General features: G+C 46.4%; 1 protein-coding gene across 5 annotated transcripts; it reads right to left on the reverse strand.

Moving 5' to 3' along the window:
- Positions 1-604: 604 nt before the first annotated feature.
- Positions 605-12,755, reverse strand: LPAR4 (lysophosphatidic acid receptor 4). Of its 5 annotated transcripts, none has more exons than XM_032196577.1 (3): positions 12,420-12,755; positions 9,831-10,072; positions 605-2,289 (listed from the first exon to the last, which is right to left on the reverse strand). In XM_032196577.1, the coding sequence occupies exon 3, from the start codon at positions 2,134-2,136 to the stop codon at positions 1,090-1,092; it is 1,047 nt and encodes a 348-aa protein (XP_032052468.1). In that variant the 5' UTR covers positions 2,137-2,289; positions 9,831-10,072; positions 12,420-12,755; the 3' UTR covers positions 605-1,089. The 5 variants fall into 5 exon arrangements, with proteins under 5 accessions (XP_032052468.1, XP_032052470.1, XP_032052472.1 ...); XM_032196579.1 differs by lacking the exon at positions 12,420-12,755 and adding an exon at positions 11,421-11,725; XM_032196581.1 differs by lacking the exon at positions 9,831-10,072 and having other exon boundaries at positions 12,610-12,755.
- Between the last annotated feature and the right edge of the window lie 10,965 nt (positions 12,756-23,720).

Below are 23,720 nucleotides of genomic sequence, written 5' to 3' on the forward strand. Positions count from 1 at the left end.
TATGCAATAAATTAATTGCAAAACAAGAAAACATTGCAACTAGGAAGAGTGTGACTTATTTTTACTTTTTTTTTTTTTTTTTGGAATTATTTTGAGACCTAGTTTAATTAGTTGATTGTTTACAAAAAAAAAAAAAAAAAAAAAAAAAGCAAACCAAGCAATCACAAGATCTTCTGTTAATTGGATGCACTGACATCAATTTTCTGTATCCAAACATGCTTTTTTGCGAGGTCAGTACTCCAAGGTTCTTCAGCCTTTCAGATGTATGTGATTTCCACATAAGAGACTTGGCCTGGCAAGAACTCTGGGGTTTCAGGCCCTTTCCTTTAGCTGACTTTATGGGTTAAGTCCCATAATCTCCTGGGATGTAAAAACCCAGGTGCAACAGAGCAGTAATGTGCTCTTTAATTCTCCCTAGAGATGTCATTTAAAATAAATTACAAGACATGTTAATCTTACAAAAATGAAACTTATTTCAAAACTGCATCATTATTACTTTTTTTATATCAAGTAACCGATCTGCTTACTTTCAAAACAATTATTTACATTCCAAGCCTTTCCATACAATAAACTTAATATGCAGGTACCTAGTGAAGCCAGGATCTATATACTCTTGTAGTCAAGGAAAAGCCAAAAGCTTTTATTATGCCTTTTTTAAGCAAACATACATATTGTGTGAAGTTACTGAGTTAACATATGATGATGCATTTCCAGAAGGCATGAAATATTGACAGATCTCTTAAGAAAAAAAAAAATTGTTTCCCAGCAGGTCCTATGTTAACCACTAGGGGGAAAAAATGCCAAATGTTGGCATATTAGGTTAAAGAATCTGTTCTGTTCCTTTCTTAGCTGGTGCATTTGTCAGCGATCCATGCTCTTCGAAGAGGTCCACCAGGAGTTTTATGTAATGCTTGCCTGTCACATCTGGTGGGGCAATCCCGGTATAACAATTTGTCTACCTGTGTAGTTATCCCCAAGTAGCTTTTCTTCATTAACGCCATGCAAGAACCCATATGCTCTGAAAGAACTAGTTCACACATGGTGTTAATCAAAAAGTAATGGGGGATAACTCCATGTGTAAACATGGCACTAGAAATGGGATTCAGATGTTGGATCTCCCCCATTTGTAATAGCTTGGTCACTTATTTCATCCTGTGGGGCTGGTAGCGCAGTCTTTGTGAGAGGGGTCTCAGTCTTGAAAAGAGAATCCATTTTTATCTGGGTCTTTATGTTGAAAGATTTCTGGAAAGATTCTGATGTGAAGTAATAGATGAACGGGTCAAAGCAGCAGTTCATTGTTGCAATGCACAATGTGATTGGGTACATTGTCCTCGCAAACCTCTCCAAGGAGCAATTTGCTATTGCTTGGGACCGCACGAGGGCATACAAGAAGAGTATGGAATTGTAAGGCACAAAGCACACGACAAAAATGGCCACATGCACAATGATCATTTTCAATACTCTCTCTTTGTTTGTCCCGATCTGAGACAAGGTGGCAGGTTTCCGGAGAGTCCTGAGAACTAAAGAAGAGCACGTAAGGTTGAGTAGCAAAGGAATTATGAATCCTACCACTTCAATAAATATAGTGATCTTAGACAAATAGGTTTTCCAGATACGTTTGGAAAAACCTTCAAAACAAGTTGTGCTGGAGTTGGAGATGTTGGTTGTGGAAAACAATGAAGCTGAAATCCCACCACTGAGGACCAATATCCAAACACCTGCACAGACTATGGCTGAGTTTCTTCTGGTCCTTATGGTACGAGACCGGAATGGATAGACGATAGCGAGGAAACGGTCAACACTAATGCAAGTGAGAAACAGCATGCTACCGTAGATGTTGGTGAGAAATGCTGTACCAGAAATCTTGCACAGGCTATCTCCAAAAGGCCAGTGCCTGTTGAAATTGTAAAAGATCTTAAAAGGCAAAGTGAACACAAACAGCAGATCTGAAACTGCCAGGTTTGTCATGAAAATGGCTGTTTCGCTTCGCATTTTCATCCGACAGCAGAAAACAAAGAGGGAGGCACAGTTGGTAATTAAACCAAGGATGAAGACCACACTGTACACAGCTCCATACAAGTTGTACTTGAAGGAATCATCTGTCAAACAGGTATGATTGTTGCTGTGGTTTCCCATGCCAAGTTTGTGATGTGCTTCCAAAGAACTTCAAAGTCTACTTCAGTGCCGTCCATAAAACAAGGCAGGGATCTCTTTTCTTCCTGAAGAAATGCATTCCAGGAAGGTTGCTTGACACCCTGCTACCATGTCTTCAGTGCAAGTCCTTTCATCCTAAAGAAGAAAGAAATAAAGCCGTCAGTTTTGCAACCTCCTATCATATAAATTGTCTGAGTGCACATACTCCTCCACATGAATGGGTGTGCAAACAAGGCCAGTAATTAATTTACCAAGTACTCTTCATAAATTTCACCATAACTGGGATTTTTCAAAGTTGAACACAGCAGTTAAGACATGGCTTTTTCTCTTGCTTCCCCCTTTGCTCTCTTGTCCTCCGATTGGAAGGAGAATGGTAGCTAATTCCAGCTTTCCACTTGGAAAGGTTTTTCTTTAAAATTTGAGATGGAATTGGCCCAGTGTGCTTGGGCAGAAATTAAATCACAGACCCATGATATTGCCCAGGTGTGGAATTAGGTCTGAAATCTTCACCTAAACTTGTGACAAGAGCTGAAAGTTTTCATGTTTATTTTGAAAAGTGCAGGAATTAAACTTATGAATTTACAACTTAATGAAAAAACAATAAAAGCAATAAAATCATTGACATATTGCTATTTTGTCTTTTTTTTTTTTTTTTTTTCTGCTTGAAAATAGGAACATCCTTATGTTTTCCGAAGTGTAAAATATATTTCAGAAGTCTTTCTAAAATGCTTTCCAAATTTATGCTTGCCACTTTGAAAGATTTGCGTTTTTCACAGAAACTAAGTGTATCGTTTCACTGTTTTCACAGAAACTACGTGTATTGTTTACTGAAGGGATGGTTTTCAGATGTAAAATGATTTGCAGAATCACCTCTCTAAGTTGCACTGACAATTTTCTTATTTCTCCTCTTTGTCCAGTTTGAGAACTTGAAATTTTTAAAAATTCATGAACTACGCTCTTGTAAGACTTTGTCCAATTCAGTAAGCTTTAGAGAGGTATAGACTTTAAGTAAACAATGGTGTTTGTTTGAGATAAGTGCTTTATGAACAATAAGTGTTGTATGAACTGTCCTGATGTTCTTGTATCAGCCTGTGAGCAGAAGCGAAGGGAGAGTCTCACCGACTGGGTTTGTGAGCTGGAAGTGGGCATGGCAGTGGGACATTTTGGAGCTGTGCAGCAAAGTTGGGTAACTTGGGCAGAGAACTTTGCCTCTTTAAACAAAGCAAACCAAATACAAAGCGAAGTTTGTAAATTCTTTTGTAGTTTGTAATCTAAGGAACATCTTAGTAACTACAACTGCAGAGTAATTTAGAGATGAAACCGCTGTGAAGAGTAGGATCTGTTCCAGAAAGTGATTCTCTGACAACATGGTTACAACAGCAAACACGTAATTGAATGTGTTTGTGTTAGAGACTGAAACGGCAACACGTAAACAAACAAACTGGGTCAGAAAGCATGGAATCAAGACAACCTAAGATGCAAACTGATCAGAATCAAATGTTTTCCTACTGGGAAAAACTCACGCTGACAGTTATTGTTACATTCTGGCAGTGAGTCTGCTGGTAAAATGTCAAGTGCTGAGGAAGACACAGCAGCCACAGTTTTGCTACGTGGAAGGTGCCAGTTCTGCTCACCTCTGGGAGAGCCCAGGCAGCAGCAGGCTCACTGTGTGCCCCTGAAGGCAGCGCTGTCACCCAGATGGTTCTCTGCCCATCGTAGATCGGCTGGGTTTGAAGCAGAACGGGAAGGGAGGATCCCCAGATCTCACTTGTCAGATGATTTTTAACTTTTTTGACATTCAAAAAGATGTCTTGATACTATTGCGTGTATCCTGTCAGGGAGGTTTCTTGCCCTCTGCAGGGATAGTATCAGGTCTGGGGCATCAAAGCAGTGCTTTGAGCTGGTTTGCTGTCCTGGGTGGATCTGCTGTGTGTGCATCAACTACCACAGATGACTGACACAAGCTCTTAACCCGAATTAGCGAACTCCTCCTTGCCTTTTGCACTGCATGTTTGTGATAACGATATCCTGCATTAGCAAATATTCAGATCAGAAATAGATGTGCCCTTATCTGATTACTGTTGATTGTGTGGCAATGGCAAATGAGATCAAAGCCCAGGTTCGGGCTGTCTCCAGAGCAGCTGTGGGCAGATGATTCGTTATGTGTCGTACAGGGCTGGGGGTGGACAGTGTGGGAAAGGGCTATGTGGGGGAGCAAAATGTTCCTTAGGCCTCTTTGGGCTTTTTTGCTCATCTGTGTTTTTCCCATTTTATTCATGGGAGGCAGATGGAAACCCCACTTCCCAATCTGTGCACGTAGCTCAGGGTTTCAGTTATTCCTCAAAGCAAGACTTGACATGGCAGGCTTAAGACTTTGAAATTCCTACCTTTACTACTGCCATAAGTGGTCTTTGCCAGCAGCCTGACCCAGGTGCTTGTTATGCAGGAGGAAAGGTGCTTGATTATTGGATCCTTTTCCTGCTCTGTATCAGACAACTGCAGGGGCCAACATCAGTTTTTCTGGTGTATAAATCTGCGAACTGCCTCCCAGCAGTTGTCTAGCCAGGTTACAGTCTTGAAAATACAAGCCTGTGCTGTTCACCTATCTAACACAGAGATGTTTAAACAGGGTGACAAGCTGCTTTCAAACTGTGGCATGTGCTTTAAATTCTGCAGCATCATTCTGCAGATTTAGTTTGCTGGATGCAAGACTCCCTTTCCTTCTTTTCACTCAGGATTAAAGCAGCAGGATGCTCTTCATCTATATCGCGCTCACCTCTGTTGCTTTGCTGGGGGAAAAAAAGCCCAACAACCTAGCAATGCTTTTTTAAAATGTTAGTTCTCTCTAATCTTGTGAGATACAGGCTTTATAGGACCTGAAGCCAAAAACTGAGAGATCAAAAGGTGGGAATATCATTTCTGGGGTGTTTTCAGTAGGTTTTGTCCTGAAATCTCTCTAGGTTATAGCAGGACTTGTGTTTTGACAGACTCAGACCCTGACCTTGTAAATAAATATTTTCCTTGGGCCTAGCACGTGCTTTAAGCCTTGGCTCAACAAGAACTCCTTTCATTAAGGGGTTTTCACTTCCCTGTTACCCAGGAGGTACAACAACTGCATGATGTGCACTTTGCACCCACCAGTGAGACTGTGTGTGATGGTCTTACTCCTGCAAACTATCTTGTCTTCAATATCTTGGTGTTTATTTCTCTCCTTCATTCCACTGTAATTATGCAGAAGGCCCAAAAAAGCTTTTGTTATTGTTGGGACTTTGGTTTGTTTTTGTTTTCTTTTTCTTGCTTGTTTGTTTTGAAGACTTTTGTTTAGATAATTCTGCATAAAGCTCTATGACTTGGATTCTTCCAGACAGTTGTAAGCACTACAGGGTAAGGTGAGATGTACTGTAACTGTTCAAATATAGATTTTATAGACAGAAACAGCTATTTTCTAGCTGTAAAAGTGAATGTTTTTGATAATCCTATGGCACTGCTAGTGGGCAATCATAAAACCAAAATGATCATTTGTAAATGCTTACAGATACTCATTTGAAAACCACACAATGTAAAATCAAAGAAAGCAAAGCAACAATGGAGATGCAGCAATGCAGCCTCTCCCTGAGCCCAAACTGCGTTGCTACTCCTGCAATATCTGTAACCACAACGGGATTTCAGCTCACCAAGTGTCTCTCTTCAGTAAGAGCTTTGCTATTTTGTATTTTTGGTTGCAAGGAGCACTCTGACAACATGAAGCAGAAGCAGTTTTAAGAACAACTCTCCAGTTTGGGGGAATCTGGCTGCTGGCTTTTCCCTCTCTGAGGCTGGCAGGGCAGTTGCTGTCACACGCTGGCTCCGTTCTCCCGGTGACCCATGGCAGGGGCTGAGGCACAGCCAGTGCTGATGGACCTCCTGCTGCAGGGAAGGGGTGCTTGCAGCACCAACTGAATTTTTCATGGGACACCAAGTCTGGGTTTGGCTGTTAAACTGACTGCTTTGAGCTCTCCATCTTCCCTAGCACCTTTTGCAGCCTTAAGGTAACCTGTGCATGTGTTTCCTCCCAGCAGGGTGGGAGCAGGAAGGGTTAGGTGATGGGAAGCGAAGCAGCTGCCTGGAAACAAAGCACTGCTGACTATCCGAAGGGATGGAAAGTACAAGTGCTTTAATCCCTTTCATTTACTAATCCGAAGTGATGTAGCTGAGAACAGTAGGAAAGAAGCAGACAGAAGGGTGACTTTGAAGTCCAGCGAAGGTTTCTGTCGCTTCAAAGGGCCATTCTTCCCTGTGTTTTATCGGAGAGAATGCCTAGGCTGTGCAGGGCAGGAGGGGATGGTTTCTGGCGATTAGCATAAAAGGCAGCAGAAAGGCTCTTATTCATGACTTTGACACTTATTGTGGCAGGGCCTTCAATGCCAGCGGTACCTCGATTCCCCAGGATTTGCCACCAGCGTAATGACATCTCTCACACCTGCTGGGAAGGTGATCCCACAAGTTATGCTTGGTTGTTTCAGTCCATCAGGTTTCACCGGCGGCTTTCCCAGTCTTGGGCAGAGGAAGAACAAACTGGCAAAATTGTGCCAGCCCCTCCTGTCCTCCTGCCACCGCCCTGGTGGCTCTGGCTCTCTGGGAGCCTTCATGACCCCCTTCTCCTGCCTGGGAGCCAGGATGAGAGTTGTAGCAAGGCCCCGGTTTCATTCCTCTCAAAGATGGAGCTGGGAAGTGGAAACCTGAGCCTATCGGACCCAAACCTAATGGTGCCTCTTTTTTTTTTGTTGTTGTTAATTGGTCAGCACTGCCAGTTGTCTCCTAACTGTCCTTTGAGACCCACAAAGCATTTCCTGCTCATGGTGACTTCTCTGTGCTGTATCTGTTTTGTATTGAGCTAATTAAAATGTTTCCTTCTGAAGAGAATAGTGAACTGACTTACCCCATATTCAGACACTGATCCTCAGGGCATGACTCTCTTTTTGTTTTCACTGAGAATGTCTCTCTCCATTTACATCACCCCCTTAACCCTTGCAGTGCTTTGGCCTCAACATCCACGACTGCTTTCAGAAGGCCTGGCCCACAGCCCAGAAGCTGTGGAAATCACCCCAAACTTCCCAGCGAAGTCTGCATTATCTTATTCCTGTAAGGGGGACACTTTTGCTTGCAAAGGAACCATCAGTCTGATGATGGAGGACTGTAGGAATGCTGCTCTTCTCACTCTCGAGTTTCTTTCTAAATAGAGATCACTTTATAATACTATTGCTAGATTCAATAGAGAACATGGTAACAAGATTTAGATGCAAATTAAAAAAAAAAAAAAAATGATTGAGGAAAAGCATCATTGCACTGTTTGGCCCAATTCTTGAAGATTTACAGGTTGTTTTCGCTCAGGAGTAGAAACTGGTGATGGAGGTAGCTGTGCCTTTGATGTAGCCCTGTTTATTTACAAAGCATGTTTAAGAAGAAAAAAATAAGAGAGTCCTGTTTCCCTGAACCGCTTGGGAATCCAACAACAGAACTTGGTTTATTTGCTTATGCTTCCAAAACTCTTTCCAGCCAGCGTTCTGCCCAAAAAGCTTCCTTTCTTTGCCTTCTCTGACACAATTTCCAGTGGTTCCTTGGTGATTGCTTGGCTTTTGGGCTTCTTGTTGCCTTTACCCTGCTCCTCGTGAGGCGCCTGCAGCCGCATGAAGCCCTCCTTTCACCTGAGCATCGCTCCCACAGCCATGGTTCCTTTTCAGTCCCTTTGCTGAAGCAGGAGAGCTGAACTTTCACCTCTGTTTATCCAAAAATTATAGGCTTTTTTTTTTTCTTTGCATATATTAGCATCAACAAGCTTCCATCCAGCTGCCAGCACCACAGCACAGATGCCTATTTCAGCTTTTGCAAGCTAAACCTCAGTACAGGGGAGGACAGCTGGTTTCCTTGTGGGTCCACATCCGTGGAAATTAGCAGGACAGAAGACAACCTGTATTTCACTCCAGCGCTCAGGACCTTGAAGGATCTGTGCCCTGCATTCATTTACTGTCTGGAGTAGATAAAACAGGGCTTTGTTCTCTCTAAATGCTTTATTCTGGGTGCAGAGGGGAAGGTCTGAGTGCTCCCTTCTGACAGGAGTGTGGACGGGGTGGGTGATGTGGGCAGCTGTAGTCTCATCTGGCCTTGGGAGCACTGGAGATGTGCCGTCCCACACCGTACCACCCTCCCCACCCCTCTGGGGAAAGCAGCAGGGCCTTGAAAAATATTCACTGGTGTATAATGGAAGCACGTGTGGGGAAGCACAGCGTGCAGCTACACTATTTTTCTGTAAGAGCTACAGGGTAACGCATTGCAGCAGGGCGTTAAAATAAACATAAAATGACTCCACAATGCAAAAACACCAAATCTCAGCCAGTGAGGGCAGTTCCTGAAGTTGCTTAGAAATTTTTTTTAGGGGAGTGATACTTTGGCATGATATAAGGCCCCCTGCTTTCACTGGGGCATATAATTTCTCTTTCCCATGTAAAAGCAAATGCCTGCTGGGGAAGAAGATGATGTTATCTGTGGGTTCAAAAATGAAAATAGGAATAATATTTGATAAAAAAAAAAAAGAGCTTCATTTGTGGCTATCTGTTTATGGGCGTATATTAGGGACTTAAGATATTGTGACAGTGACATACAGAGAAAGCAATCTGCCATGTTGTTAGCACCCGCCTTTGTCTCAGGACTTAGGGACCAGTGAATGCCCCTCATTTTCATTTGCCAAGGTAAAGAGCCTGTGTTTTCTACAAAACCAAGCCAAACTGTTACAAATGGTTCAGAAAACTTTCCTTGCAGCTAGGGTCAGCTCAGGCTACTTTGGCTCCGATGCCATATGCATCTTTATCCCCTCTTATGGGACTGAGCTCAGAAGATGGTGCACTGTCTATTTTGGGGAATAAAGAGCTCCTCTTTTCAAGGAGAGAATTTGCCTTTTGTGAAAGGCAGTGAGCTCCCCTTCCCTGAGACTAAATCAGGTCCTTATTTATGGAGGAGGTGCAGTGTGTGAAGGAGCAGAGCTTCTGCACACACACTTGACCTGGAAAGACCTCCTGAGGAATGGATGCGAGCTCTGGGAGCCATCCTCACCCATCTCAGTCCATGGATGGGGTGGCTTACCAGCCACCCAAATAGTCATTTGTGACTATGGGCCATCAGACAGGGGTCAGCACATCATCCATGTACACAACAGTCAGACACCAGTAAATGGAAGCCCTGACACCACGGCTTTAGCTGGAGTTTGCTGCAGCCTGCCCAGGTGCATCGCAAACATTGCCATAGGTAGATGTGTGGCCCTGGAGAGACCGAGCAGACTCTAGTTCATCGATTCAGCAAATCTTATGTGATTAATAAAATATCAATGGCAGTTTGAGGTTATCTTACATGTAGGCATTTACCATTCCTCCTGATGCACCAGAAGACACAGCAGGCCACTGCTGCCTGGGTGAGCAGGTCACGGGGCAGAGGAGCTCTGGCACCCCTTTATGGGGCACCCAGGCAGCACCCAGCAGGGGCTTGAGCTCTGTCTGCTGCAAGCAGCCGTGTCCCAAGTGCTAAAGCAGTGCCACAGGAACAGAGTCCTCGGCTGGGACTTCCCAAATGGCTTTGCCATGAACCGCGCTCCTCAAGGAGCAACCTCCTCTCGCTCTGTTCCCGTGCCAAGCACAGAAGTTACCTACCTTCCTATCCTGCTCCCTGTCCCCAGGATCTGGCTGAAGGTTTGGGTAAAATTGCCTTAATTCCTCCTCTTGTGCTCCAGCCGTGAGGTGACAGGCTGGAGGAGGGCAACCATCTTACAGCTGGGGGTGCGTCCTCTCTCCGGTGCGGGCTGCAGAGCTCAGGCGCAGCTAATGTTACCGCTGCTGTCGCTCAGAAAACTGGAAGGTGCAGTTTTTCACATTTTCTGTCTCATTGCAATACTCTGCAATGAAAGCGAGCGGGTAATCACGTTCAGGCATTGGTTCCGTTTGTCTCTCTGCATACAAGCTCAGCTCCTCACTCCAGATTTTTATCAACTGACCTAGCCCCAGCCAAGCAGGAGTCTCATTTTTAGTCTCAGAGGATTAAAGTGAAATGCATGCTCAGCTTCCCCCACCCTTCCTCCCTCCCATGTTTTTCAGGACCTTCTTTCAAAATGAATAGGCTTTGAACCCCCTGAAGTTGCAAGGTTAGTTTCCTGCCTGATTTATTTTGGCTTTCAGAATGCTAGTAAGGGAAAGAAGATGAAAAACTGCTACGAGGGGGCAATATCCTTATCACCGACCTGTGAACTTTGCACTTCCCATCATCTTGGTTTTACTATTCTGTTCATATAGGGGAGCAGTGCTAAATCACACAGTTGTCTCCTCTCAAAGAAAGATTAAGGACAATCATTAAAAAAAAAAAAAAATCTTTTCTTGCAAAATTTCTGCAGTGATTTTATACTGTATTGTCTTATTTCTTCCAAATGGCTGCATCTTCAAATTGTTTTCAGTATGTTGTTCATCGTTCATTTTACTTCTGACAACGTTAGTTTTGTCTGCTTAGCGCTCTATAGGATTTTTTTTTTCCAGTGGAATTTTACTACTGAGATTAAAAGGAGTGCATTCTGGCCATAAATGGAAGTCAAAAAGATAAGCAAAATGCTACACTTCTGCAGTACAAAAAATGCAACATTTCCTAATTTTAATGTAGCCTATAGAAACCAGATCTCACAGTACATGAAGCAGAAGGCATGTATCACTGTAAAATCATTAAGTTTAAGCCGCATTTATTTATATAGAATCCTTTCTTAAGCTCCTATTAAAGTGTTTTTACAATACTGACTTCAAGTACAAAAAAAAAAAAAGCCCTCAGCCAGGCATATTTTTCACAAATCTGCAACAAACAACAGGGATGGAAAAGTCCTTAACGTGTCATCTGCAGCAACACAATGAGAATTATGATGTGAATTATGACGATTTCCACAGCAACAGTTGGGACAAGCAGCTTATCCAGTAACTACTTTCCAAAAAGTTGGAGAGATCATCTTTTTCCCTTTAAACAGAAACATTCACCTCCTCCATCCAAATCACAGCACAGCTCAAGTAAGAGGAATGAGATCTGCCTGTGCAGAAAAAACACTGCTAATCTCCATTGAAATGCACAACTCGAGCCCAGCCGCCTAGATTTATACCCCAGCTTTGTCTGAGCTGGCAGCTTTTAGGAAACGCTAAAATCATTTTTTTTTCAGGGTTGACATGAAATCTTGGAGGCTTTTCTGCTGCGTTAGCGAAGAAGCAGGCACTTACCGGGGCAGAGCAGCCGGGGCTGAGATCACGCCCGTGGCACCGAGCCGCTCGGCGGATTTCGGACCGATTCCCCCCTGACAGCCCCCATTTATCCTTTTCTTGTGCACGGAGCCAACGCCGAGCTAGTCCCACACGGAAGATCTGCAGGCTCTCGCTCCTAAAAGTTTGCCGTTCATCTTTAAAGCGCAAAGCTCCCGGCAGCTCTCTCCGTTCCTTTGTTCGGGGAGGGAACAAAACTGCTGAAGGCTGCAGCCATCGTGTCTTGGGAAACGGGACGCAAGAATGGGCCCAATGTCTGTGCAGGGGCTGTGGGCAGGGGGAACCCTTGGGGGTCTCTGTAGGAAACGCTTTCCATTGGGCAGGGATGTATTATTGGAGCCAGAGCCCGCCCCGCGCCTGGCTCTGTGCTGGGTCCCTCTGGCTGGGTTCTCTCCCTCGTTGAGCATCGCCTGGCTCTGGGTGAGGGTGAGCAGCTCAGGGGCAGCTGGCGATGGGGAGCACCGAGGCTGGGGTGACAGCACCCGGACACAGCCCGCAGGAGTGCCCACGCCAGGCAAAAACTCTAAAAAGCTCGGATTTTCCTTTGCGTGGCTGTTGTTTTTTGTCCTTCCGATTGAAAAATTAAAAGTGAGGAGGGGGTGGGAGACAGGGAGGCATTGGGTAGCGCCAGGGAGCTGCAAAGCAAAGCCTTCTGTACAAACAGAATAGCTTTCCAAATCTGTTTAGAAAGATTTTTTGTTTGCTTGCTTTTTGTTTGGGAAAAATTCTCAAAGGGGTTGCCTAGAGCTGCCTGGACTCTTTCTCCCCAGCAGTTTGCTCTGAAAGCCTGAAAGTTCCTGCTGGAAAACCTGTAAGCTCTCAGAAAAATGTAGGGGCACAACTCTAAACACTGCCTTCTGACTCTTGCCTGTGCAGCCTGCCCTGAGAGCTGCTGCTGCCTTTGGGTGAATCTGCCCTCCAGCAGAGCCTGTAGCTGCAAGCTGTGTTTTTATCTCTTACCTTTCATATCAGCCCTCCAGCTAGGACAGAGGATCTTCAGGCAGCAGGGAGGAGAAATGCAGCAGCCGGCTTATTTGTCTCAGCCTGTTTACGCCGTGCAGCAGCCAGTGCCCTTTTATTTCTTTTTTCAGCCCTCTGCAGTTCCATAGGTTTGAAATCCTGAGTGTGCTTTCAAAGCCCAGCCTCCCACCTAATGTGTCTCGCTCGCATTGTGCTCGTCTGTCCTTTTCCTCTGCTCCTCTTGGCTGTTCCCACAGGCAGCCAAGGCCAGTAAACAACTCATTGTGGAGCTGGAACTAATGTTATTCCTTGGGCTGGTGGCTGATGCAGCGGTCTCTGTCTCGCTTCTGCAGCACGCCCAGCTGCCACCGGCTTTTATCCAGTCGATTCAAATAACTTCCTGAATATCTCATGTAACAGCCTCGCTCCAGTCTGCAAAACCTCATCCTCTGAGGGCTCGCAGTTTACATCGACTGTAAAACGCAAGTGTGGATTTAAATTGAAAACGCTGAAGGTGCAGATGTTTCCTATTCCTGCTGGTCAAAGGGCCATTTTTTCCCTTTTTCAGCTGGCACGTAAAGATGAGAGATAATCTGGGTAAATTGTAAAGGGACGGCCATCGCCACACATCACTGGTGCACAAGTGCAGGGATGAAAATAGGGGCTGGGGAGGGCTTAAGATGCAAAACCCACCAGTATAAGCAGTTGGCTCGCGTGCTGTGGCTGGGCACAGAGCCAGTAGGATGCCCGTGGGCTGCCCCTCGGTGCAGCAGGCCAGCCCGCTGGCTTGCTGTACTGCAGCAGGTAAAGCCTTCACAGTCAGGAATTACCAACTTTCCTCCATCCTTCCCAAAATGTGTGACCAGCAGTCAGCTTTTCTGGCTTGTGGGCATGCTCATGCTTTCGTGGCAAGGCTGATTGCTCGGGTATAATGCTGCAGCTTTTCAGCCCCTGGCACCATTCTTATGCGAGTGCGAATACCCTTGGTGGGTGGGGACTGATTAAACAACGAGTCTGCATTTCAAATCCCTCTGTTTGGGGAAAGAAGCATGGTTTGGATGGTTTGGGGCTGGGTGTGCTGCAAGCAGTGATGCAGAGTAGGGTGAGCACATTGATACCTTTGTGGATGGATGTCTCATGGCTGAGCCTTCAGAGGTACCGGTCCCTGGGCAAACCCGTTAGGGAGGCTTGCTGTAGTTCTGCTGAAGCTGGAAGAGGGCCAAATTACTCCTTGAAGAATAAATACAGGACATTTATTTATTTATTTATTTATTTTTAAAAAACCTTCTGTGCTTCATTCAGTATTTGGCCAGAACGTAGCAATTATGCCAACTTTGATGCTTTTGGATTTGAACCAAGCAGCTGTACCTATCTGGCATGTTTGCTTTCTCTCTAGATAAATTGGTTCAATTAAACACTCTTAACAAAAGTCTTCAGCTGTTGTGAACTTCAAGGGCTCTCAGGAACTCCTCCTTATAATGTTACCGCTAACTAAACAGGAGATTGGGGATGGTATTTTTGTCCTTCATGGAATTCGTCATTCTAATCCACTGCAGTGGTTACAACCTGCTCTCCATCCAGGGTTACTACTGAACTCAAAGCATCTCTAGTGAACAGGGTATTCAGTCACCTTGCCTTTTCTTTTTGTTCTTTAAAAAGGAGCATCTTTTTCTGCTAGCTATAACCAAAACTAGATGGTATGTAGTAGAACCTCTGGGATGGCCCATGTATATATATATATTTTTTCCCCTATGGAACATAAAAAGTTTTTTGTATTAAAGAGAAAGAAAAGGTCCCCAGAGCAATATCTTCCTGGTCCCATCCACGGGACATTTCGCAAAGCAATGCACAACATGCTTTTGCCCTCTTGCCACACCAGTTTAAATAGGCCAAATGCTGTGCTATCAATGTGCTCTGTATATTTTTTTAAACGAATAAAGTACAAACATTTCCAGCAAAGTACCCTTAACATAGGTTTGTTTGCCAAACATGAAAAACGGAGGTGGCTGCCTCTCTTCTGGGTTACAGTTACAGGCGAGTGTTTTCTTTAAAATGGAAAAACAATGAGTAGACTTCGTGGCTCTTCATCTCCCCTCTCTGCACCACTCAGCTGCTGTCCCCACCCTGATCTCATGGTGTTCATCTTAGATTTGGGATAGGGTGAGATGTAGCAAGCTCTCCTTGTTAAAACATTGGCAGTACATCAATAATCTCTCGTTATTTTGGAAAACAAGGCAAACTGGACTGTTGTCTCATTGGAAACCATGGCTGCTGAGAAGGCATAACATGTTTAAGCACAAGTTTTACCCCCTGTTTGTAGTACTCTGATTTTCTGCTTGTTTTACTGATGTTTTTCTTCTCTTGTGTTTCTGGTTGCCTGTTGTGTTCATGGTCCGGGGGCTGTTGGACTGGCATACGAAATTCCTGTTGATATGAGCCAGGCAGGAATACCTGAACTTCGGAAAAAATGTACCCAGAACAGTAGCATACGGCATTTCTGGACGATTAATGGTTAACTCTTATGCTGTCAAACAATTTCAGTCAATCGATGCTTTATTGTGCCCAGACTCCTACTTCAGGGCACTTACAAGCTCTCAGAGGAGCCAAAGAGCAGAAACTAAATCAAAATTGCATTTTAAAGGCCACTGGAATATATATGATATAGACATTAGCTTTTCCCCTTCCTCCCCTGTTCATTGGCAAGACTTATTTCCTCTCTTTGCTTTCTTACAGCTGCAGACTTAATTTGTCATTTGGTAGCTAAATATTGCAGGGCTTTAGTTCATCTGGGTACGGCAGCACATCCCAGATGATGGGAGGCACTGGGGAGCCCTCCCTGCTGTAGAAAAGCCTGTGCCCAACCTGCTGTTAAGCTGCAGTGGTTAAAATGGACCATCCATGGGTGGCTTCCCAGCATCAGAGCAGCACAGGGACCCAGCTTAGTGAAACAAGTAACCACATGTTGCCATAATATCTGCCCTTTGAGCTTTCAAAGTGATGTATTGAAAAATGTTGCCTGTGTGCATTGCGTCCTTATGATGTCCTGTATCATTTCCTCAGCCTGCGAGGCTCACAGCTTCCTAAGGTCTCAGGCTTTTAAAGCAGCAGCCTTAGGACAGCAGCTCCTGTGGAATGAGGTTAATGCTGGGGTGACCCCAAAGGAAACATTTGGATGATTAAAAAAAAAAGGTTCAACTCAGTTTGAACAGAGAATTTCCTTCAGATGTTCTCCAGGAAAATTAAGGAAAAAATTAGTAACACTGATATTTTCCTGGGAAAAAAATGTCACTTTACTGAAACCACAATCTCTGCTGGAAAAGACTTTGAAGGAAAATTCCTGAGCAGATGTAGCAGAACCCATCAGGAGCTCACTAACGCTGCAGTGTTCACTAACGCTTAATGGTTTGTCAGTGTTTCCACTTGAAATACTTTTTGAAGAGTTTTATAAAAAGGCTATAAAAATTGTTTTGGAATCAAATGAAAATGCAAAGCCTCATCCTGTCTATTTGTTTTTAAATGTGCATATAGAAGGGCATTTAAAAATCATTTTAAATGCTGCAGATAGGTGACAAAAAAAAAAGCAAGTGCTCACTTGAATCAGTATCCGTGCAACTTTAAGAAGCCTTCATTTGTAAACCCTGTTTTGTTAACTTGCCTGCACTCAGAGCTCCATTACTTCCCTCTCCAGCAGGGCTTTTTGCTAATAAGGACAGCATATTTCTTTTCCAGCTGTTTATTGAAGTCAAAGCCCTTTGGGGCAGGGGGCAGGTGCTGCTGGTGCCAGCACTGTGACTGAACGCCCAGCAAGCCCCCAGCGCTGCCAGAGCTGGCAGGCTCCTGGTGAACCCGGCCTCCTCACACACAGGTTTACTCCATCCACTGAAGTGCTGGATTAACTGATTAATCCGTGATTTATTTCCCTCGGTTTTAGGCCCATCAAATAGCAGCTATTTTCCTTCATGAGTCCTGAGGGCCTGCCTTTATTAAGTGCAATTAACTTGAAGGGAAGGCATTAGAATATGAGCTGCTGAAATGTGTTTCACTGAGCAAAAAGTAAAACAGAAATCCATACTGTTTGCTTGGTCAAACAGAAACCTCCTGTGGCACCAAGTCCCTGAACCTGAATATCCCTCCAAACCAGGTGTTTTTTTTCCTAAACCTCTGCTTTTCTTTGCCAGGCAGCATCATCAATAAGCTAGGAGCGTCAGTCTTTTGGATGGTGTCCTCACCATGCCTCGAGGCACACCTCTCTTTGCTTTCCATGTTTCACAGTAACTTAACCAGGCTCTTCCAAGTGTGTCTCGGTAGCTTCAGAGTCTTTAATTTTCCTTGTCAACAGGTTCTTTCTGCAGCCTCCCTACTCGTTAGTCATTTTTCCCCATAACACGAAGCAATTTCCAGTTGTGCATGACCAAATCTAACCCATGATGTCTCACTTCAGAAACTGCATCCAGGACAGGTTTAGCACACAAAAGATGCTTCAGGCAAGAACAAAATGCCTGATTGTTCCCTCCTCCAGAACTAGTTCAGAAACTGTCCCAATTTGGGGTGGGATCTGGGTTCACCAACTCTCTTTACCCAGTTCAAAGGGACCGGCTTTCAGTTTTGCATGCTTCAGGATCCCGGCATTAATAAACAGGAGGTAATGTATACCGTTGTTTTGACAAGAGGCACTGGCGATGCCGAAATCTTATCCCCTGGAAAAGGAGCAGGTGGTTTCCAGCAAAGCTGCTCGGCTGCCGGTGCGAGCCCCTGCCAGCACCTGCTGGGAGCAGCCGGCTTTCGGGGCTGTGCCGCGGTGGGGACACTGCAGAGCATCTAGCTGAGCCAGCAGGGGACAGCGGGGGATACCGGGGGATATTTGGGTTCAGCAACACGAGCCCAAAGGACATGAGAAGCTGGTGAAGCGCTGGGTTCTGATGGCAAAAAGTCAGTTGGAAAGGAGGCTGGAGCACCTCGAACAATTGAAGGCACAACCAGGCAGGAGCTGGCAATTCTGCTGTGCATGAATAGAAGGAAGAAGCAGCTGAATATCAGGAAACGTTTCCTAACAATGCGGACTGTTAGGCTTCAGCGGAGGCTCCCGAGGGAAGCGGGAAAAGCCCGTGTGGGCTGAATAATGGAAAACCAGACAAAACCGTAGCACACATACACTGGAAAGAAACCCTTCAGCTCAGTGACATACAGTTCACAATACCGAGTGAGCATGACACTGCTATTACTAATAGCATCCTCAAGATGCATTTTCTGACACGGATTTGGAAGAGTTGTTACAGACGGGGAAGCCGTGAGCTCTGTGGGGGGCTTCTCTCCCTGCGAGGCAGGGGGTGAGGAAGGGAGAGGGGCTGGGGATGTGCTGCCCACCCCAGCCCGCAGCACCTCTGCACCATGCCAGCAATGCAAGGCAGTCATCCCAGCTGCCCTTGTCCTCTAGAGGAAGCCTGTTTTCTGCATTTTCTTAAGGAGTCTCTATTAATCCTGGTCCTGCTCCCTCTAGAGGGCAGCTGCTTCCCTTAAAATGGCTTGGGAGAATGATCTCCCCACCGGCGTTTTCTGGGTTTCGCTTTCCGTGCAATGAGTTTTGGGTGCTCGCAGGATTTCGGCTGTGCCTAGGAAGGCAGGATGAAGCCCTGTGATTCACAGCCCCGTGGGCTGAGGAAACATCACCCCCTGTGTGGCTGCGTCACCCCCGGGGGACGGAAACGGAGCTCAATCAGTGAGCTCCATCACTGGCCAGGGCGGCTCTCACAGCATCACCACATGTAACAGCACGGCTGTTATCAGAGGATTTGTTAGTGCAACAAAAAATAGGCTAGAAAGGACTAGAAATTAAATACTTCCAATTCTCAGTGGTATCCCAGCCACTGCAATAGCTAGGAGTGGGTATAGCTGGTGCTTTCCCAATGCCTTCTCAGCAGATGACCCTGGAGTGCATCTTAGCACAGAAGGTGCCTGCTCTGGGCATGGCACAGCCCACGACCACCTCCTGGCCTTGCAGCGAGGCGTGCTGGTGTGCAGGGCTGCACCCAGACCCAGCCCTTCACCCCCGAGTGCTGTTAGTAAAGCGCATTAACGGGGCTAATCTCGCCAAGCCGTGCGCTTTTCTGTTGCACAAACTTAGAGCTGGGCAGCGCTATGCAAACCAAAGCAGCATTATCCACGTCGCACCACCACTTAACTCCTGCTCTCTACCAGCCCATTGTTGGTAGCATTTTGGCATCACGTCAATCTGATTGCAATTAAGCTTTTTACAAAGCATCGTTCAAGGCTGGCTGCGCGGGTTTTAATTGTTTGTGCTCTGAAAGGTTCTCCACAACGGATGCTCAGAGTAATATGCTCCCAGCCGCATCGGTAATGCCCTTGTTTGATAGATTTGATTTTTTATTATTTTTTTTTTCTATTTTGGTAACAGCTGGTTTGTTTTTCTGATTGAAACACGGTTTCTGAGGAGATAAAAATATGGATTTAATGCCCTAGGGTAGTGCATTTTTTCCTACCAGCAAAAGAGGTTCTCACTTTTTTTTTTAATTATTTTTTTTTTTCCCAGAGACTCCAAAAAGGTGCCAGTGTTCCTACGGAAAGTAGGATGTTACGTGTAAAAGAACAGTATTTTGCCTAACTTTGTGAACCGCTATTTGCATCTGTGCTAAAGCAATGTGAAAGTAACATTGGGTTTGCCACTACAAGCCCTGGCCAATTTCCTTCTCTGTTAACTTAGAAGCATCTTGCAGTAGTTCACTGCAAGTTGGAATCCGAAGGTTCCCCCGATGTGAGAAAAGGTCCCTCCTGCAGCTCCTGGCAGACACTTGGCACCCAGTGGGAGTTCAGCCTGGAATTACAAGTTAATCCCCAGGCTTTAAATTCACAGCCCCAGATCCATGCCCATGCTGGTGCTGAGGAAACGTGGCAGGGGAAGGTGAGCTGTGTGCTGCGTGGCTCCGGGAGGGGAATCAGCCAGGTTTCCGTGGGGTCACCTGGAGAGCTGTTAACGGGCCGAGCACTGCAACACCTCTCAGTGCCACTGCTGTGGTTTTACAGCAAACACGGGTGCTGTCAGCAGCAGCAGATGGCCTCTGCTCGCTTCCTCGGAGTGCCCAAGGTGCTAAGTTGGGGGCTGCAGGGAGGCTCAGCGTGTGACACCTGGGCCCCGCTCGGTTGCTGCCAACAGGTCGTGGTGCGGTGAGGACAGATGTCCCCCTGCCGTGCTCGGAGGTCCGGGTACAGCGGTACCCTGGTGTGCCTGTCATGATGCATATTCGTTTCTGGTAGCAAGGCTGCCACGGGGCACCGGGGGAGTATTTGTTCCAACAACGATGACTTTCTGTGAGACATTTGCAGCTCTCGGCTGCTCCACAGAGAGGCTGAGATCCAGTCTTTTTAGAGGATAAGGGCATTGCTGTGGTGCCGTCAGGTTGAAAAAGAGCATAAAGACAAAAAAAAAAAATGGAGAAAAAGCTGCTTGTCTTAAAATGTCTGTGCTCCTGAAAGGAGGAGGGGCGTGGAGAAGCAGTCGGCCCCGCCACGGGAAAGGTCACTCTGTCTAGGAGCCCCCTAGATAAGAATGGAAATCCTTTTGTAACATTTTCCATATCAGAGGGGAAGAAACATTTCAGAAAGCATTGTTTTTTTTCCAGAGGAAAGCAACAGCAGCGGAGCAGTGACTTTTTTCTTTAACCTTTTCTCTGTTGACTGGCTGACACCAGTGATGTCCTTCCAGGCTGAGCCTGCAAACCATCTGACACTGCTGTCCCTTCTCTGCCCCCGTGGGCTCTCCTGCTGCTCTCTTCGGATGCGAGCAGTTCCTGTTGCAACTCGTCTGATCTGGGAGAGGTTTGATCTGATCTGATCCAGAGGTTTGGTCTGATCTGATCCAGAGGTTTGGGTTTTCCTGCTCTCCTCTCTCCCTGGCCTGAGCCTGCATGCCCAGGGTGCAGCACCCTCACCTCATGTCTTTGCTTCCCAACACCGCGGCCACCTCGCAGGCTCTTCCGTCTGCTTTCAGGGCACTGAGTCTTTTTTTTTTTGCTGAAGGCACCTAGATGTTAGTTAATTTGTGTGCTGCAGGCTTGGCTCGATGGGCACAGCGTGAGAGCCAGGCTCTGAGGAGCTTTACCCACGGCAGCCCCACTCCTAACTCGTGGGCTTCCTAATTTAGCATCACTAAATGAGCGGAGAAGGACAGACGTATTTCCTGTGACTTGGAGCAGGATTTACTGCCGGATTCCTGTCTTCCCTCTTTTGCTGTCGCTCTTGTCAAGTGGGAAAGGACGTGCTCCATGGAAGGATTTTACCAAATGTTTGACACAAAGCCTCTCCCCTCAGCGTGACAGGCTGGAGCGAACCCCTGAAGTTTTAAATAGACAGACTAAAGGCCTTTCCTGCTGATTACTGAGAAGCTTCTTGTTTCTCGTGATGTAATTTCACAAATTTGTTATCATAGACTCCTCAGAAGCAAAGCAGCTATGAAATGGGTGAAGATGGGATGCTTTTTGTGTAAAACAGCTAAAGAAAACTAAAAAATTAATTAATTTTCTAGATTTCTTTGCACATTGCAGAAAGTTACAGAGGGCGTGGGCCCTAATTTCCCTTCTACACTTCACGTCACTGACCTGGAGCCCCAGTTCTCTTCCTCTCCAGAGCTGAGCGTGCAGGTGGACCAGGAGCAGTGCTGGGGCTTCGCTCATGGTCCCGGTCCCACCTGAGTGCTGGTCGCTGAGCACTGCCATCGCCTGCAGGATTATCCCGGCCATTCCCTGCCACTGCTGCCTTTGTCAGAGCTAAGAATTTGATCAGCGAAAAGAAAGCCAGGAAGATTCTCACTGAACCCAGCGAGCGAGTGATACAGTTCACAGCCCGCAGGCCTGCTTTGCTGGAGCTGTTCTGTGTGTCTTGGAAACGGTTTCTATTAACCTCGTGCAACCAAAAAGCTTCCAAATGACCCAGCTTCCCAACTCCTTCGCTGCTGGGCCTGACTGCATGCTGCATTCCCCAGGGAGGGCTGGGGAGGTCGGGGAGCAGCAGGCTGTGATACCCGCTCTGACTGCAGCGCACGTTCAGAGCCCGACAGCGTGCCGAGGCCGCGGCGATGCGCCTACCCACAGCGAGCGTGGCGTGCGGCCGGATTGCCTCCCCCTTGGCAGAGGAACCTCCCTGCTCCTGCAAATTGCCCTTTTTGAACCCTGGCCTTCGAGGGCAGCTCTGTCTGTCCGGGGATTTGGCTGCTGACAGGCGAGCTGCAGCTGTGCATGCTTGCCAGCAGCACGGTGCCGTCACCTCGGCGTGCTTTCCATGGCAAAGGCAGGGCCCCAGGCAGGACCCCCAGCCCCACAGCTAGGCAGCTCTTCTGCATGAGTTGTGGATGCAGTTTCCTCGCAGGACTGGAAAACAATGAGTTTTCAATCAAGCCACCATCTCCCAGCTCTGTGCCTGGGGGAACGTGGCTCCAGCTGCACTGCGCTGCAATTCAGGACAGGAAGCAGAAACCAGCACGCCCAAAGGGAAGCACCGGAGGAATTCGGGGAGACAAAAAGCAATTAAATACCCTGGCATTTGGCCAGGACCTTGGGGTTGTCACCCCATGTCCTACAGCACACTGACAGCCACACGTGGCTCCTCGTGTCCCCAGTGGTGTGAGCGGCACGGGTGGGCACGGCAGCGGCTCAGGGCAGTCGTGCTTTGGGAGCTCTCCCTGGGGAGTGGCACAGCTGGGCTCTGCTGGGCCTTGTGATACACGTAGGTGTCCTCACGAAAATTGTGAGCAACTTTTCCAATCATTGCTAGCAAATACTATGTTTATCCTACTACCAACACATCTTTAAATAGCACAGGTTACGTTACAAGCTCCCTGTTTAAAGGGTTTACCGCAATCACTTTCACTGAGCACAGCTCTTCCAAAGCAGTTTGAAAAGGAGCAGAGCCTCCCTAAGCACAACTTTGATCCTACTAACATTTTTTGGAGCAAAAACAGTTGCCAGAGGCTCTCCCCTCTCTGTCAAGTCTTTGTTACACCTCTTCTGTGAACATTTTTCCTCCCCTTTTGTTTTCCTTAGCCTTCCCAAACCACCTTTCCTACCGTCTCCAAGATCCTGCTGAATCGCTTCCAAATTGCTCATCACCCCCCTTTCTCAACACAGCCTTTTGGTACAAGCTGCCCCCAACTGCCAAGCACATGGTCCTCTGGCTCACCTCGGAGTGAATGACTTCTTTCTAAGCATCCCTTGAGAAGTATGATTTCACCTCTTTGGCTGGGGTGCCCTGCTCCAGTACTGGTAGGACATCTGTTTGCAATGTGAGCAATATAAAACTATAGCCTTTTGCCTTTTTTCTTTTTTCTTTTTTTTCCCTTCATGTTAATTCTTCACACACAAACTTGGCCTCTGCTAATTCATAACGATGACGGATGCACCTTTAATCCCAGGAGCACTTTGCACGTACCGCTGGCAGCTGCTGGCTCTGCCGTGTGCCCGTGCTCGGAGAGCTGTGGCCAAGGCAGAGCAGCAGCTGCTGGCCCTGCTGGTGTGAGCTCAGCCCGGGGTTAAACAGACTGCCTGTGTTTCACAATCTCATTCTTTTTAACGTGCTTTCATTTTTTAATTTTTTTATTTATTTTTTTTTTATCGTGCTATCTTTTAATGAGGACAGTGTTGTCAAATGACTGTTCAATCTTAACTTTCAACAGCACTAAAAAAATACCATTCATGAAATAGATGAACCAGAAATGAACCAGAATCGAGGCCTTTTTGGGTCTTTTGCTGCAGTGGCAGCAGCAGCTCTACAACTATTTTCAGTAATGGTCTTTTATTTGGAGAAGAAGGGAGGCAGAATAATCAAGATTCTCCTTCTGCTGGAAGGAGTCAACGTACCCAGTGCATGAGCTCAACTTCGCCACCACTGTGGTTGGTTTGGGTTCCTTAAGGGTAAAGTGAGAGCAAGCTAACTTTAAGAGCCTGGGTTTTTTCATCCTCTGAGCCCTTTGCAGGCAACAGAGCTTTCAGTTTCTTAAATGTTTGTTGCAGGCTGTGGAGAGGGGAGGTAGGCAAGCAGCCTCATGGCTGTGGCTCACCTTCCTAAGGAGAGGAGGGGAAAGGAGCCACCGAAATGGCCCCTTACTGCTTTGGGGAGAATATTGCACACACAGAATCCTGGAAATCACCATAACTTCTCACCACTTGAGAAGTTTGTGATCATATACCCTGTTCTTCACCCCCACGCAGCCATGTATCAGACTTTCTCCATCCCTGCGAGGGGCTGTAACCTGCCTCTGGCTTCTCTTCCAAGCTGCTGCTCAGTTTTGCTCTCCTC

Source organism: Aythya fuligula, chromosome 13 (genome assembly GCF_009819795.1).
Source record: "Aythya fuligula isolate bAytFul2 chromosome 13, bAytFul2.pri, whole genome shotgun sequence".
NCBI lineage: Eukaryota > Metazoa > Chordata > Aves > Anseriformes > Anatidae > Aythya > Aythya fuligula.

Coding starts and splice junctions, on each gene's coding strand:
- LPAR4 (XM_032196581.1), bottom strand. CDS start 2,136: ATGGGAAACCACAGCAACAATCATACCTGTTTGACAGATGATTCCTTC.